Consider the following 17,038-nt stretch of genomic DNA (forward strand, 5'->3'; position numbering starts at 1 on the left):
AATCAACAAAATGTATTACAGAACCTTTTTTGATTATGTTGTGTGAGTCTGAGACTCGGCCGCTAATGAAAGCTTCTGAGCTCACGCATGCATAGACAGTGTACCAATTTACACACACAAGTACCTAAGGCTCACCCGCTGTCTCCTTTTATAATCAGGTTCAATCAGGTAATAAGGTTTGAAGTAACGTATAATTGAATAGGTAATATTTGATAACTCCTAACTTACCGCTGGCCCTCCTGAAGGAGATGGCGGTCCTGATGGCTTTCTCTTGATCACTTTAGGAGGCGAGTCTCCTGGCACACGCTTTGCCTTCAAGGGACTTGGATCTGAACAAAATAAAGATGATTATTTTACACATTGGTTTCCATTGGATTTCAGAGATCAGATCATGATGGTCTTACTACAAAAACGTTAGACAGGCGTTCGTCATGTGTTTAGGTAAATTTTGTATAGAGATTTTTTAAACGTCTGTGTTCATCGTCTGTTTAAGTTTTTTGTAAGACTATTAGTGTTTATTTCCATGTTTTTCATTTGTTAACCAGATCGGCTCAATCTCTGGAGTATATTTTGAGATTACAGAAATACAACACCGCCATGCCTGAGAATGTACGTAAAGCTGGCGTCCCCGAATATCGTTGCTCAGCAGCAATTCTTGTTACAATTCCACGTTAGAGACCGTCAGGCAAATTTGAAGAAAAATTACTAATCTCTGGAGCATGTCAGCTATTAAATTCTTCAATAGAATTAAAAGTAAATGGGATTCGTAAAATCTGCGTGGTAGTAAAATGAATCATCCAAATATTTTATTGGAACAAAACTAGACTAACAACTCTTTAGAAGTCATAACAATATGTACCACAACCCAATTTCCAGTGGGTTTTGCAATAACCATTAATCCTGAACAGACTGAGTGACGCCGTGTGTCACAAATAGTATTAAAACAAGGATTTTTATTTCGTTTCTTTGTACACCTAAAAGATCCGAAACTACTAAACGGATACATAATAGGTAGAAGTACCTAGTAGTACTTACATAATAATCGAACTCATCATTAATCAAATCGAATGATTGGTTAATTTTCGTCACCTTCGCAATCTTTGAGACTTTACCTATATTTATTCAGTTTTTAAGAGGAGAGGCAATTTTTATATAAGGTCAATCAATTAAGACAAATTAAACAAGATGTTGTGTTTATGCAGATTTAAATTAATCATTCTGGAGTTTTATACCATCCATAGAAGACAAAAATATTATACAGTAGGCTTGATCTTCCTACGTTGACACCCACATAACATTGCTTAACCTAAAAAGTAAACTGCGTCGCAGGGTACGCTGGCATATCGCCAAAACAAAAAACATCGCCAATTTATGCGGGAAACATATTTTAACATGAATGAAATGAATGTACAATTCTTCGCCACATCAGAAACATCGTTAATCAAAGGAATACGGTCTACTAAATAAAAAAGAGAGCGAACATAAATAATGAATTTGTTTTGTGTTTGTTTTCTCGCAATCTATACAAAATATATTATAGGAAATCTATGTCAAGACTAAGTTGTTTTATTCACAGAAATTCTCAGCGCAGAAAAAGAACTTCAACTCGAAGAAATAACAAAAATTTTACGTATGTATCATACCTACATTCTATCAATAGAAAACTTTTCCCCGCGGTTCGACCCGCGTCTCGCTATCGCTATCTCGCTACCTCACTCCGGATAAAAAGTAGTCTACGTCCATTCTCAGGCTCTAGACTATCCATGTTCCAAATTCCAGTCGGTTCAGTAGTTTAGTAACTCTATCTGTCGCGCTTACGCGGAAAAACCTTGCTATCAATAGGCATGATGACAAATTTTTAAATTCCTTTGTATGATGTAGGTATACGTCTATTTTATATGAAAAATTATTAATTTTAAGAAAATGCGAAGTTTTTTTTATCAAATAATTGCATTTTTCTCTGTCCACTTTGAATCCGGCGCGAAAACGCTTGTCAGTGTCATGTCGTCACTTGTGACGTCACGACTGAAATTACAAGACGCAAGTAAACAACGCTCGTGCAATAATTAAGTTTTTTGTGTTATTAAATATGAATTCGAAAGGGCGTAGGTGTTGTGGGGTCCCCCAGTGTAAGAACACATCCAAAACAACTCCTGATGAGTTATTGGTGTACGTTCCTCACAATAAAAAAATACGAAACAAGTGGCTTAAACTTGCAAGGCGAGATTCAAAAGCAATATTGCCCAGGGTACAACTTTATTTTTGTGAAGATCACTTTGATGTAAGTTATTACATAGTTCTCTAGATTCTAGCATAGTTTATAATGTAAATAACTATTTCGAGGTTAGGTTTCATCTCTCATTGTTTTTTAATTAAACTAGTATACTTACATGGAAGTTTTAACATTTCTAAATTCAGCTGAACAAAAATCTTTATTTGATGCCAAAAACTTTCCCAGCATTATGATATCAATTCTAGGCAAATTAGCGCTATTTGCCTTGATAAATCCGGGCTCCATAACTCGTGTTATAAACAATTAATTAATGAAAAACAAAGATCGCAGTGGAAGTTCACAATAACGAAATGTGACGTTCGCGCGCTTTCGCGCGAGTTGTTTTGAGAAATGACGTCACGAGCTCTGATTGGTGTTCAAGATATCATGGCGGATTGCCTTATTTCGTAATTTTATTTTATAAAAATACATATTAATCACATTATTAATGAAGAAAACAATGCGCGTTTTATATTCCAAGCTTCAAGTTTAATTTAATAAATATATTATTTTAATGATTTTTGATTACTGTCATCATGCCTATTATCCATGATCACGATATACATTTATACACGATATACATGTTTGAGTAGAAACATTAACACTTCCTACATACAGAAAGTCTCACTCAATCTACATAACTAAAGCAAGGGGACTACAAAAAGCACATAGGCTTGACTAGGCTACAATTTTACTCGGCTGCGAGAAGTGATTTTACCGGAACGTAGATGAAACAATGGTAATAGCAGCTGTATCTTACTTTAGAATAACCTAATGTTTTGCATACCTGGTTGTGGAGAAGTATTTCCTTCACCAGTTGGACTGACAGTTGGCGGTACTGGACTAGCCACCCTCGAAGTTGGTACTGGTGATGGACACTTTGGCGGAGTCTGGACAAAATAAAATATTGATTGAAATACTTATCATGATGTTCTATATAAATAAAGTAAGAAACAAACTGTAAGTAAATACTTCTAGACCTATAAATTTTAAGGGCATGTTAAACAAAAGATTCGTAAATGACGCAAATGTGCAAAAACTATAAATTATTGGAGGGATTTGGAAGTCCTTTAAAGGTAACCAAGTAAAACTATGGCAAATAGTCAGAAACTGACAATAAGTCCAAGGCGTAGACTTTCCTAGTAATATTACTTCAGCTCGGTTTAATCATAAAACACGCTTCAAACGATACCGCAGATAATATTTCAGTTCTGATGGTTCTGATCTAACAATACTAAACTTCTGCCTTTCAGACTTGTTTGCGAAACAAATCTCTAAAGATCCATAGATTAGATCAGACCATAAAACCTTGGAACTTCATAACTTCATTGTTGTAGTATCAAACGATTTCAATTAATAACTCTTGGTATCCTTGGCCAGACGATTTCGAAATTTTCCCAAAACTAAAGAAACTAATTTTCATATCTAGAGTAACCGCATACTGCAAACTTTTAGGCGGCCGATAGTTTGTTTGGTCTCATAAATCAGTATGAAGATGAATGGTAGTACGCACATTACAAAGATCAGCTATTTAGCCGGTATTAGACCGAATGAAAACTTTGAACGGAATGAGGATTTTCTATATAAATGATTGCCAACCGTCGAGTCAACAGTCGGCCGACTGATTAGTCGGCAGTCGGTACTCTCTCACTAACTATTTGAGAGAAATATGAACTTCAATCTCTAAGTTTCTGCAGCAATGCATTTCAAATTATGACAGCATGTAACTTGACACGACTATTTGTATTCAAAACAAGAACTAGCGTGATAGACATACGTATTAATTTTTAACCAGTTCTATTGCAGAGAACTCATAATTTAAAATATTCGCTTCGTGGAACTAAAAATATTTTTTATTCCGAACGCGGAGAGGTTTCCTTTTAAATGTGACAGGGATAAAAATGTACTTTTGATGATGTGAATATTCTGCATTGCGAGTGTAATTTATAGTTTAAACAAGTGCGGATCTCATTATCGCTGTCACCGTGTGTGGGGAAAACTAACTGGTATATTTTCTCAACTAACAACGAATATTGCAGAATATTTTATAAATATGTTTTTAACATTCATATTTTTAAATCTCTCCGCTGGTTTACTGCCTTGATATAGGTAATGATGAAATCTGATTTCAGAAGTGAATTTATGTTAAGTTAAAAATGATCCATTTACAACCGCAAATTATGAGGTAAAAATATGTTGTGACAACTTTCCATCAACATTATTATGTGCATAATTTGATTCAAAAGATACTTCAGTATCACAAATAATAAAGAAGAAACCTTAGCCGGTACCGGTGAGGCTGCAGTTGAAGGTATAGGTAGTAAGTAGCTGGTTTAGGAGACACCGGTCTACTGCGCGCGTCTGCTGCGGATAGTAACGCTCCTACAGCTATACCTGGCACACCTGCTTCTAAGTGAGGATGAATAGATGCTGAAGAACTTATAATACAGAACCAACCTTGGCCGGTACTGGTGAAGCTGCAGTCGAAGGCCCAGGGATAGCAGACGGGGCAGTAGAAGTAGCTGGTTTAAGAGACACCGGTCTACTGCGAGCGTCTGCTACAGATAGTAACGCTCCTACAGCTATACCTGGCACACCTGCTTCTGAATGAGGATAAGAAGATGCTGAAGAGCTTATAATAAAGAACCAACCTTAGCAGGTACTGGTGAAGCTGCAGTTGAAGGCCCAGGGATAGGAGACGGGGCTGTTGAAGTAGCTGGTTTAGGAGACACCGGTCTACTGCGAGCGTCTGCTGCGGAAAGTAACGCTCCTACAGCTATACCTGGTACACCTGCTTCTCCTGAATGGGGAAAAGTAGATGCTATAGAATTAAGGGTATAATAGTAAGTGTTATTAGAATAAATGAGGGAAATGTATGAATGTAGTAGGAATTTCATGAAAGTATTAAAAAAAAGAGTTTTTAAGTTACACAAAAAGGGTTCGGATTATCACTTAATTTATTAGGCTGTTAATCAGCATTGGGTGTGGTGGTAAAATTAACATAGAACTTAAGGGAAAAGGGAAATGTTTATGAATAGGAAAATACTTATGAAGAGAACAAAAAGATAGTGATAGAGAACAGGACACTGGTTATGACTGAGACAAAATCAATTATGACTGATTCACATACATAAAATACACAATATTAAGACATGAATGAAAATATAACATTTCAGGATACATACATACATAAAATAGTGTACCTTATTCAATTCCTAGATAGAATAAATAAAAAAGAAGAAATTAAAAGCAAACCCCATTCTACATTCAATAAAACTCATTCCACATTACCTGGTGGTTTCCAAGGAGACTTAGGTGGTGAAGTGGTCCCTTCAGGTTCAGTTTCCCCAACTTCAGTAGATATGTCCTTGATCAGCTCCAGGAGTGTGTGACCAGGGCTGATGGGCATTTCGATAGGAGTTCCAACTCTCGAACCTTCTGACCAAGTGATAATTAGCTATGACGTAATTGTTATGTGGATCTTGGTCCACAGGTAGATAGCAATTTTGGGAATTCAGCCAATTTGGTTATGGAGGATTCAGTGTTGTAAATTTTATAGCTATGGATATTGGACTTTATATTTGTAGATGTATAACGCCTACATGTATCCCTAAACATCAATCCAGACTAAATATTAAAGTCATGTTTATATCACAGATATGAGCTAGGTATATGAAAAATAGTTTGCGCCAAGTAGTGTAAGAAACAATAAAAATACACGGAGGTAGCAAAGGGTAAGAGCCTGCCAATGGTTTTCGGTAGACTCCTAAAACAAGGCTTCACAGTGCCAAATAGTTTTTTAAATGCGTAAGCTTAAACTTTTAACCTATTATTTTCACTCACTGAATTCTCAGAAAGCAGATTTTATTTCTGAAAACTTTGTATTACTTAGAAACTAGTTTCGAATAGAAAGTACAAAGTCAAGACAGTGCCAAATGAATATTTTTGGCAGCCACTCTAGTCCTTGTGGCACCATTTCAATGCTTTCGCGTTTATTTCTCTTTAATATGTGATAGTAAACTGAATTTATTATATACCATTTTCTAACATGACTATTTTATTATCTTCTATTAACTTTAGCTTTCGTATCCTGTTTCTGAATTAGCAATAGGTTATTTATCGTTTATAGGTAATTCTGTCTTATGTCCAAATCTTTTTGGTACAAATCCAATATTTTATTAAAATCAAATTGTTCCATGTTTCCCAAAACCACAATTATAATGTATGACCTCAATAACAGTTAGAAATTCAAAGAAGGTCAATAATGAACACCCCAAAAAAGCCTCCGGTGCAGACTTCAGTAACTCAAACCAATTATTTTTTCTCAATTTTGTTTTCATAAAACTATCCCTATATGTAAGGGTGCGTCCACATCTGGCGAATGCGCCACGAATGCGCAGCACGCGAGCCGATCGCGAGCTGTCCGCGAGCTGCGCGCGTGCAGTCACTGCAATAGTTCGGTGCGCCTCTTTAGCGCAACTCACGCAAGGCTCGTATAGAGCGCGCGATCTGCGCGCAATCAGTTCTCGCCCTTACAGTTCCGTATATTGGCTCAGTGCTATCGAAGATGTCAGACGTCGCGCGCCGCCTGCGCGCCGCTCGCGTGCGGCGCTTAGGTCGCGCGCGAGCTGCGCGCGGGCGGCGCAGACGCGGCGCACGAACAAAAATGCACGCGCGCAGCTCGCGGGCAGCTCGCGATCGGCTCGCGTGCTGCGCATTCGCGGCGCATTCGCCAGATGTGGACGCACCCTCAGACGAAAGCTTACCTGGCAATGGAGACCTAAGCACCAACTTCCTAGCCTCTTCCATAGCTCTCTGCAAGTTTTGCTGGTTCTTGAATGATTCTCTGCTGCGACAGCGGCCAATCTGAGACCTAGAGGAGATACTTTCGTTTTGTAAATTTGTAAAGATTATCAACACAAACATTTTTGGGAACTCAAAGTTAAGCAAAATTTTAAACATCAACTTACAATCTAAAAGTTTTCTGACCTTTGGCCTTTTCTAAAGCAACTAAGTACCTTCCTATTGAAATTCATAAAATCTAAAAAACTAATACCCTAAAATTAACAACTTCGAAAATTTACTAAAAGCTCAATCTAAATTCTGAATGGACTACCTAAGTTTGCAGCGTAGGCAGATATTTTTGGAAGGCACTAAAGTCAACCAGACTAGGTGCTAAAGACTTTTATACCAAAAGATGGCTTCTAACCTCACAAAATCGTTTGGTATTTGTTAAAAGGTTCAAAAGTCCGTGGCTAAGTAACAGCCGCACGGATCAATCGATCCTAAGGTTAAGGCAAATAGATAACCATCTATTCGAGTTCCGGAAGATATGTTAAATTGGCGGTCCGATTGAAAATCTTTGGCAGTCGTTACGGGTGTCAGGAAGTCTGACAACCAATCTTACTATGAGGTAGAGACTGAAAGACGGCCCTGACGTAGTTTGGAAAAGACTCTGGTGATCTATAGTTGGTCGTCATACATTATAAACATTAAAAATACTTACGAAATCCCAGTACTAGCAAGCGTTTGGTCCCATTTAGCATTAGAGGTATTTGCAACTGCTAGCTTCGCGATCCTCCTGAACCGTGACAGTCCATCTTCATCAGCTGGTTTCTCTTCATCCAAAGCCACGGGGGCTACGTGGAAGTCTTTCATGAGACGACGCTCCCAAACCTTCATGCGTTTGCCTAGGACCACTGTGAACGGAATTAGAAAGTGAAAATCTTGATGAGGTAGGTCTTTTCTTCTATTGTACTTGTATTGGGGCTTATGGGATACTAGTTGTTTCATGCGGTTTCGCCCGCTTTTTGAGGGAACTACTTTCCGTAACTGGATAAAAAGGTGCCTATTTTTTATTCTTCTGTATAGTTTATATTGCTGCCATTTAAATTTTAAGTGCCTTGGGTTACAACTAATTTATTTTTAAACAAAACATCAATGGTAATACCGACAAATTCAAAATTTCATATACAGGAAAGTTATGTGGGAAGAAAACCATAAAAATGGCTTCTGGGTACAATGTTACCGTAATTATAAACACGTTTATTTATTCAAATACTTCCTCCCCGCCTTGAGCAACTTTCCCTAGGATTGTTAACTTTTTGTTACTTTGTACACACAGGAATAGTAAACAATTAATTTGCTCTGAAAACAATTATTTTGAAGGACTCGCTTTTTCCTTGGTCTAGTTCGTATGGAAATCTGAGTAGTACCTTAGAAAAGTTACCTGACCTAGAAATGAACCCGCTTCATCATTCATTACCTTTACTTAAGAGGCTAGTGCTTTACCATTACGATTTCTTACAAGTACTACATTATTTAAAGTTTCTACTTACTCTTCTCCTTCCTATCAGTGAAGCTGACATCCATGCCGTTCTTCTCAAAGACCTCAAGCAGTTCATATCTCAAGGCCGACACATCTCCCTTCAGCTCGTTGATGTCATCCTCAGTTACCGGCTCATCATCCATCTTCCTGTGCATGGCGGATACGTAACGCCAGACTAGAGCTCTCATGACTGCTGTGTAGCGAACATCGTGCTCTTTTTCTTTTTGTTCCTAGGAAAAGAGGTATTATTGATGAAAAATAGATACTAGCAATTTTATGGGGTGGAGATCCCCTAATATCTCTGCGACTTTCTTAAAAGCTGGTCAGTATTGGTCAGTATCAGTCTCAATTCATCCAAAGGTTGTCTGCGAGATATAGCTTTTGCGATAAGATGGCCCATTGTATCACCTAAACTTTTTTTTTTTATATTTTTTGTTATGTAGGTATATTGGTGTACATAATAAAGTGTATATCTATCTTTCTGTCAGGAGTGACAAATCATACAGACTACAAAGTCTTACAATTTCTAGCCCTATTACAATCTATACACAAAAGAAAGCTGTTAGCCGGCGCCGATTCAGATTGAAGCAAGCAAATGGAACTGAATCGATTAGCGCAGATAGACCATTGTCATCAAACACCTGAATCAAGCTATTAACAGTATAATCGTATCAATTAATTAAACCAATATCAATGTTGACCCCAATCTAGGTATTTCTGAGTGTTACAGTACACGCAGAAGTGCGTAGATTACACTGTTACACTTAATAATATCCCACCCAAAACAAAAATGTGAAAGGTTGCCAAGTTCGATAATATGGGAATGCTTCGCCTATAAAAGAAGTGAGATCTGAATAAGTACCAAGTTCCATACAAATACCTCAGTTAAAAATAGTTACTTTTTAATGATTGTTCTTGGCAAGTTTTCCCACACCTTGTTACAAACCTACTAAACGCAATGAATCAAGTATATAATTTTCTATTAAAACTTGCCAAGTAACATCATTAAAAAGTAACTATTTTTAACTGAGGTATTTGTATGGAACTTGGTACTTATTCAGATCTCACTTCTTTTATAGGCCAAGCATTCCCATATTATCGAACTTGGCAACCTTTCACATTTTTGTTTTGGGTGGGATTTCATTTATTTTTGTAAGGTTGTTTATTTTATTTTTTTCTTATGATTAAGTTAGTTAAGGAAATGTCTCATTTATACTATCTTTCAGATTTTTGAATATGCACTATGCTTCTTACAAAGAAATTATCTAGATTAACTAAATGGACTAGATTTACCAACTGACTTACATGACATGTTATCATATATTATGTTCGTGGATCAAAGTTACACATTCGTTATTTTCGAAAGTGACTCACACTTGGCCGTTTTCAGATTTTTACTTTACTTTGACTAAATACAAACCTTTGTAACGAATTTCAGATCTGTACGACCATTCGAAGATATATTATATAAATATAGATAAATTTAGTTCATATTAGTTCCTTAGGGGTATAAATTTAGTAGTAGTTGTAGTCGTGGTGGCCTAGTGGGTAAAGGACCAACCTCTCAAGTATGAGGGCGCGGGTTCGATCCCAGGTCAGGCAAGTACCAATGCAACTTTTCTAAGTTTGTATGTACTTTCTAAGTATATCTTAGACATCATTGACTGTGTTTCGGATGGCACGTTAAACTGTAGGTCCCGGCTGTCATTGAACATCCTTGGCAGTCGTTACGGGTAGTCAGAAGCCAGTAAGTCTGACACCAGTCTAACCAAGGGGTATCGGGTTGCCCGGGTAACTGGGTTGAGGAGGTCAGATAGGCAGTCGCTTCTTGTAAAGCACTGGTACTCAGCTGAATCCGGTTAGACTGGAAGCCGACCCCAACATGATTGGGAAAAAGGCTCGGAGGATATTGATAGGGGTATAAATTTACACCGGGTATAAAACACCTTCATGATTTTGAAACTGACTCACACTTGGCCATTTTCAGATTTTTCCCTTTACCTTGACATAAAGACTTACCTCCATGCCAATTTTCAAGTGAATACGACCATTGGAAGTGGTCTAGGTTTTTGATGAGTGAGTCAGTCAGTCAGTCAGTGAGTGTATAGTAAAAATAGCGATTTTCTGACGTCAATATCTCAAGACCTACAAAAGATATATTAATGAAATTTTGTATTTTAGATAAGTGAGGGGGTCTCAACAGATACTAGAAATTTGATATGCGTAAATAAAATAGATTTTGAATTATAGGGGGGTAGAATTTGGCCCGAAATGGTTCGTGTAATATAACCCACGGCCGGTGTGTCGCTTTTTTTTGCTCGAACTTGGCGGACACACTGCCGTGTGTCTAGATTAGAATTTCAACCATTGTTGAAATTCAGAATTTTTTAATATTCATAATGTTAAGGATAATAAAAACCGCGTGGGGATCATCATTCCCCTTCCCATATCAGTATATATTATTTGGGGTTGGCACAGCATGTCTTCTTATTCCATGCCTTGTTTCTGACTTCATCTCACGAGTAAAACTATTACTAAGTATACCTTAAATATAATTTAAGTGCTGGTGTGTCGAAAATTAATGGTGTCCCGTATTCCGGTATACAACGGGTCAATTTTAAGGTTCAGTAGCCTTAAAAACACGTTAAGATCGACCTACAAGATTAAAGCATTAAAATGTTAAAGAGATAATCAATTTCCCATTGTTTGTCCTCAAAACAAAACTAGTAATTAAGTACGTTGCCTAAACGCTCGTTACGACGACAGCAATGATTTATTATTTAACATCTTGAAGAAAACAAGGGGAGATGATGTGAATCAATCATTTGTTTATTATCTCGAATTTATAATTTATTATTTATGATTATGTAGTATCGCGCTGAGGTACAACACAGTTTTTAGTAGGAATTGTCCAGTAACCAAAGGGCAAAATGCTACCCGATTACTAACCTCCCCACTCAGAGACATTTAATGATTACTTAAGTCACTCCTTAGTGACGGAATGTCATACAAATCCTTCACTAAGGAATGGCTTAAGTAGGTAACCATTAAATGTCTCTGAGTGGGGAGGTAAGACTTGTTTATCCGTCTGTTACTAGAATACAGCTATTAAACCGTGATAGGTTAACCGGAAAAAAATTATGTTCATTCTCAGGCTTAATACTGGTACTTACCTAATTATATTCGGAAGTTTTGGCGTGAATACCAGACATACAGAGCTACTTTCGCATTCATAATAATGGTTAATCACTCCTTGATTTATTGGTTAAGTAGGTATTTAAGAAAGTTATTTGCTGAATATAAATAATAAAAATAACAACTGTTATCTAATTTTCTACATCAGTGTACGTAAAACGTTCTATTTGGAGTGCTTTTATAACTAGTTTTCTGACGTACTCTGACCTACACAAATGAAAGAATTTCTAATTAACACAGTTATTTTAAGATTTCAGTATCTAATATTAGGCTACAATGTATTTATTCATTATAACTTTTGTAATCTAAAGAAAAAGTAATTGTGTACTTAATAAGTAAAGTTTTCATAAAAAATCCGGGTGTTTTAATTAAGGGCGTGGAAACTTATTTAGACCTTTCGTTTAAAAACCGGATATTAAGCTGTGATCACACGCTGCGAGTAATAGCTATATTAAAGTGATACGGTACTTATATTTAATCAATTTTGAAACAAAACAGTGTTATTACAAAAAAGTTGAACAAACTTTTGACAAGAGTTTAAGAAAATGACGATTTTTTGTTAAAGCACCTTTTAAACGTCTGTTTAACTGTTTCTTAACAAAACCAATAGGATTTTGCATAATTGTAATACTCTGTTCAAAGATAGAAAGTGCCAGAATACACACAACAGAAACTGTTTTCCCCTTAAAATTCATGAAATGATGGATCGGAAACCCATTCTTATTCCAGGAAGCCGGTTTCATCTCTGGAATTTAGCAGTAACGACTTCTAAAAAAAAACTTCTCGGTAATATTTATTTAGCCCTTACCTTCATCTTCATCTTCCTCAGCTTATCCTTCTTCCTCAAGCCGAGCATTTTGAGCAAAAGCTTAGGCGTGGGGAATATATTGAACGGAGGCGGCAGAGTAGCGCTCTCTTCGAAGTAACTCATCCACAATTTAGTGCGAGCGAATTTCCATTCTACGTCGGAGTGTTCCTAGAGAAAATCAAAAATAATATTGTTATAAAATATATATATATATATATATTCTGATACGCTATTGACCGTGAAATGCCATGTAGTTCAACTGCAGAGTATGTACAAAAATAAATCAGGATTTGTTCAATCGAATCAATCATACACCGCTAGAAATAAACAGGCAAACTAAAATAGATTTCTTAGTATTAATTTAAAATCATCAGACGCCAGTAATTCGTACCTACTCGTGACTTTGACCGAGAAAGTGGAAGAGTGCTAATTTCATCACAGGTAAGCAAGAATAAAGACACGCGAAGTATACGTATTTGTCTGTTGCTAAACTAAATTAACTTACTTTATTAATTTAATAATTACGGTATTATTTATAAATACATAGTTTTTTCTGTGAGATTTTTCTGAAATACAATTTGACCCATAGACATAAATGCTAAATATAAATAAGTTTTGTGTATCAAGTAAAATGTTTACAACCAAATAACCCAAGAGAATAATAATATAATCTGTCTTAAATATCTTATTCTTTTTGGAAAACTCAAAGCAGATATTATATTTTCAGCTCGGGAGAACTAGCTCATTGCAATTTATAGCATGCTATTAATTTCAATAGCCAGGATTTCAGGAGTTTCCAGATGATAATAAAATATTTTGTCGTCCCAGGTACTTCCACTAAAATAATAATAGGTTAGGTAATATATTTCAATTCTTTTTCAAAAGAGGAATAAATTAAATAATTGGCAGTCCTTTGGGACAGTAGTAAATTATGCCTTCTATCTTCGCCCACGTAAGCTTATTAACTCTCCCATCAATTTACAATTAAAAATCATTGCATCGTATGTATTTTAAGTCAAGGAAAAAAACAATACAATCTCTTTATATATTTTAGCACAATCATCATCATCATCATATCAGCCAATTGCCGTCCACTGCTGAACGTTAGTCTCCCCTCAAAAGTTTTAGCAGTAAAATAAAACACAATAAGTTTCCTATTTTATACATTTTAAAATTCACTATAAACTACTCAGCACGTGCAAAGACGTAAACTTTAGAAATAAAACCGCAATACAGTTGCACTAACAATGCATTAGTCTTTATTAAGAAACTGTTAAAGTTGAACCGGACTTACAAAGAACTTCGCGTTGAACGATTTATAAAAAGCATCTAGTTTTTGTTTAATAGGTACAATGGTTTTAATGAAATCGCGATATAACGTTTAGAATATGTAACGAACAGTATTGCAAGTTTATTTAGAAATAATGTTACGCGTTGTATTCAGTAAAAACCTAGTTCATTCCCTGGAGAATTGAATGACACATCACATTATTTCCACACCAATGGATCACCAATAGATGAATGGATGTTTCTTTCACATTTTATTTTATTTATTCGTTTAGCTATATTTTACCTGGAATCTTGTCTTACCAAACTGTTCGTGTATCAAAAATCATATATTCAACACAAAATTATAGTCATTCCTATTAAATGCCAGGAAGACAAAGACTTCAGAAAAATGGGCTGCTTAATCAAACAGTTCAACAGGTAAAAATAATGAAATGGTGAATTTCAAACATTAAAAAAAAGGACAGAATTGATTTGCGAAGTATTATAAAAAATACTTACCTCAATCATAGCATAAGAGTTGGACATCATAGCTATAAGTAGATTGAGCAACACGATGACGTTGATGACGGAGTATGAGCCGAACATCAGCAGGCCCCAGAACCGGGTGTAGCTCTTTATACCGGCCAGCTCGAAGTTCTCAAGTCCAACCATGCCGAAGGACGCCCAGAATAGAGATTGGGAAGCTTCGAAGACGCTGGTAGGAGAATTACGAGTTAGTTTTAGAGTTAAATTTGAATGAATGAAAATTAAGTGTAACGTTTATAAAAGTCAGAATGTTGAATTAAAGAAAAAAAATAGATAGTGCTACTTATCGCTCGCCAGTATAGGTGCTAGAGATATAAGATATTCAACAAATGTTTATATTATATCAATAGTTTACAATGCTAGCCAATCCACACGTAAACTTAATCACTCGGTTACATCTTGGTTAGCACAAAACGTAGATAATTTCCATACTAGCCAAGTACACACAGTAAAACAAAGTTTTCCCAACACTATCAATTTATTAAAATCATCAATACAGAAATAGCATCTACACTACAGAACTACAATCATAAAACTAGCAAAATGAAATTCCAAACATGAACATTATGAAGTGAAAATAACTAACATGTTAATTAAAAAGTTTCACCCTAACACAAATGCGTGGGGTGATACACTCACACAAGCGCTCACTACAAACCTACAATCAAAATTTATTTAAAGTAAAACATTAATCTATAAACGGAAGCTCTTTCACGACCCTAACACAACATTTAATGATACGGAATGAAATTATTTGATCGATATTAACCGTCAAATCCGTAGCGGACCCCAATCGGGGTCTAAACATCAATGTCACCGTAAGCTCGGTTTAGACCCCAATTGGGGTCTGCGAATCAGTCATACACTTTCCTAATTATTTACGCTCATATTTATTTTCTTTCCAATCAAACCACATTTGTGAGTACTAAATAAAATAACTAAATAAATTTAAATTATTTTTACGCATTCAAACCTTTCATATTTAGCATCCCGTTAGAAATATACCTTTTTAAAATCCAATCGTAATTACCGGGAATTCTGATCGAACTCGCCATGTTTGTTTACATTAGTTGTTTTTTTTAAATTTGAAGACGCATAGACAAGATGGCGACGGTGATAGAAGTTTTGCATCGAATGATCCGATTCGTTAAAATAAAGAATCGATTTAATAATTTTATATTATAATATTACTAAATTGCACTTTTGTATAGGTACTTACCATAATCTGAAAATAAATTAGGAAAAGTAAAATGACTTAATTTATTTTGAAAAAAATGCTAGAAAATCAGTGGTAGAAAATACGTTGTAGCCGGAATAAAAAAAATCTTCGGTTTTTAGGGTTTCTGAAGACGGCAAATGAAGACTTATTTATTTCTTCGGGTGTTTTATGTGCAGGATTCCTGTAGACCTGCCAAACTTAATGGCGATTCGTTACTTCCAACTTTTTAACTGAGCGGCAAAGCTATTTGACGAGAGCCGTAGTTAGGTGTAGTTATCGCAAAATTTTATGACGATTTCATTGTTTGAAAGGGCAAATAGTTCGCTGTTCATCGAAAGCTGGTCCAAGATGGAAAGATGGCCGCCGCCGACTTATTTTTAACCGACTTCCCAAAAAGCGGAGGTTCTCAATTCGACCGTTTTTTTTGTATGTTTGTTACGCGATTACTCAGCCATTTATTTATCGATTTTAATGATTCTTTTTTTGTTTGATAGCGTATACTTCCGAGGTGGTCCCGTTATCATCAGGTCAGGATCTGATGATGGAACCTTGAGAAATCGAGGGCGACTTTCGAAAGTTGCAGAAATACATAGGTTGAAATCTTATCACTCAGGTGTTTGCCTGGTAGCACTATTCAACAGTGAAGGTTTTGAGCTGAACTGATGATGGAGACCAGTGAAGTTCGAGGGAACTCGACAACTGAATATTTAAACTTTCTCGTGTTTATGCTTATATTATTCGTATTTACGAGGCCTCTGCAACAGTGAAGGAGATGGAGACGAGAGAAGTTCGGTTGTCGAGATCCCTCGCCCTTCTCTGGTCTCCATCATCAGGTCAGCTCCAAACCTTTACTGTTTCATAGTGTTATCAGACATACATCTGAGTGTCAAGTTATAACCTTATCTATGCTTACAATTTTCGAGAGTTGCCCTCGATTTCTCAAGGTTTCCATCATCAGATCCTGGACCTAATAACAAATATGGGGAATATACCCTTTCGACCAAAAACAAACATCCAAATTGAGAACCACCTCCTTTTTGGGATTCGGTTAAAAATATTTGGTGACTTTAAAATCAATCAATTATTATTATTGTTTCTCATCACCAAATAAGTACATTACTTTGGTAGTTACAAATCGCATTATATTTCAGAACAACAGGCTTACCCTCTTCATCATCATCATCATCATCAGCCTATCGCAGTCCACTGCTGGACATAGGCCTCTCCAAGTGCACGCCACTGAGATCGATTGAAGTAGGCTAAATACCTCTATGAGCAGGCTTACCCTCCGCCGAAACAAAAATCTTAGAATTGTTGAGAAATAATATAAGAATAAATTAAAATTCCGTAATAGGTAATAAAAATTCAATTAAAGTTAAAAATTATTACGAATGACGCAAC

The 17,038-nt window shown here is 36.1% G+C and overlaps 1 protein-coding gene across 1 annotated transcript in view; it reads right to left on the minus strand.

Moving 5' to 3' along the window:
• LOC124635700 (transient-receptor-potential-like protein) overlaps positions 1-17,038 on the minus strand; it is a 31,811-nt gene that overhangs the window by 3,832 nt on the left and 10,941 nt on the right. The window contains exons 12-20 of the mRNA XM_047171650.1: positions 14,392-14,587; positions 12,604-12,771; positions 8,611-8,830; positions 7,779-7,971; positions 7,039-7,145; positions 5,564-5,710; positions 4,924-5,072; positions 3,060-3,162; positions 229-329 (exon numbers count right to left, since the gene is read on the minus strand). Coding sequence (XP_047027606.1) covers positions 229-329; positions 3,060-3,162; positions 4,924-5,072; positions 5,564-5,710; positions 7,039-7,145; positions 7,779-7,971; positions 8,611-8,830; positions 12,604-12,771; positions 14,392-14,587 — 1,384 coding nt within the window. The remainder of the gene's footprint in view (positions 1-228; positions 330-3,059; positions 3,163-4,923; positions 5,073-5,563; positions 5,711-7,038; positions 7,146-7,778; positions 7,972-8,610; positions 8,831-12,603; positions 12,772-14,391; positions 14,588-17,038) is intronic.

This window comes from Helicoverpa zea, chromosome 13 (assembly GCF_022581195.2).
Source record: "Helicoverpa zea isolate HzStark_Cry1AcR chromosome 13, ilHelZeax1.1, whole genome shotgun sequence".
Taxonomy (NCBI): Eukaryota; Metazoa; Arthropoda; class Insecta; order Lepidoptera; family Noctuidae; genus Helicoverpa; species Helicoverpa zea.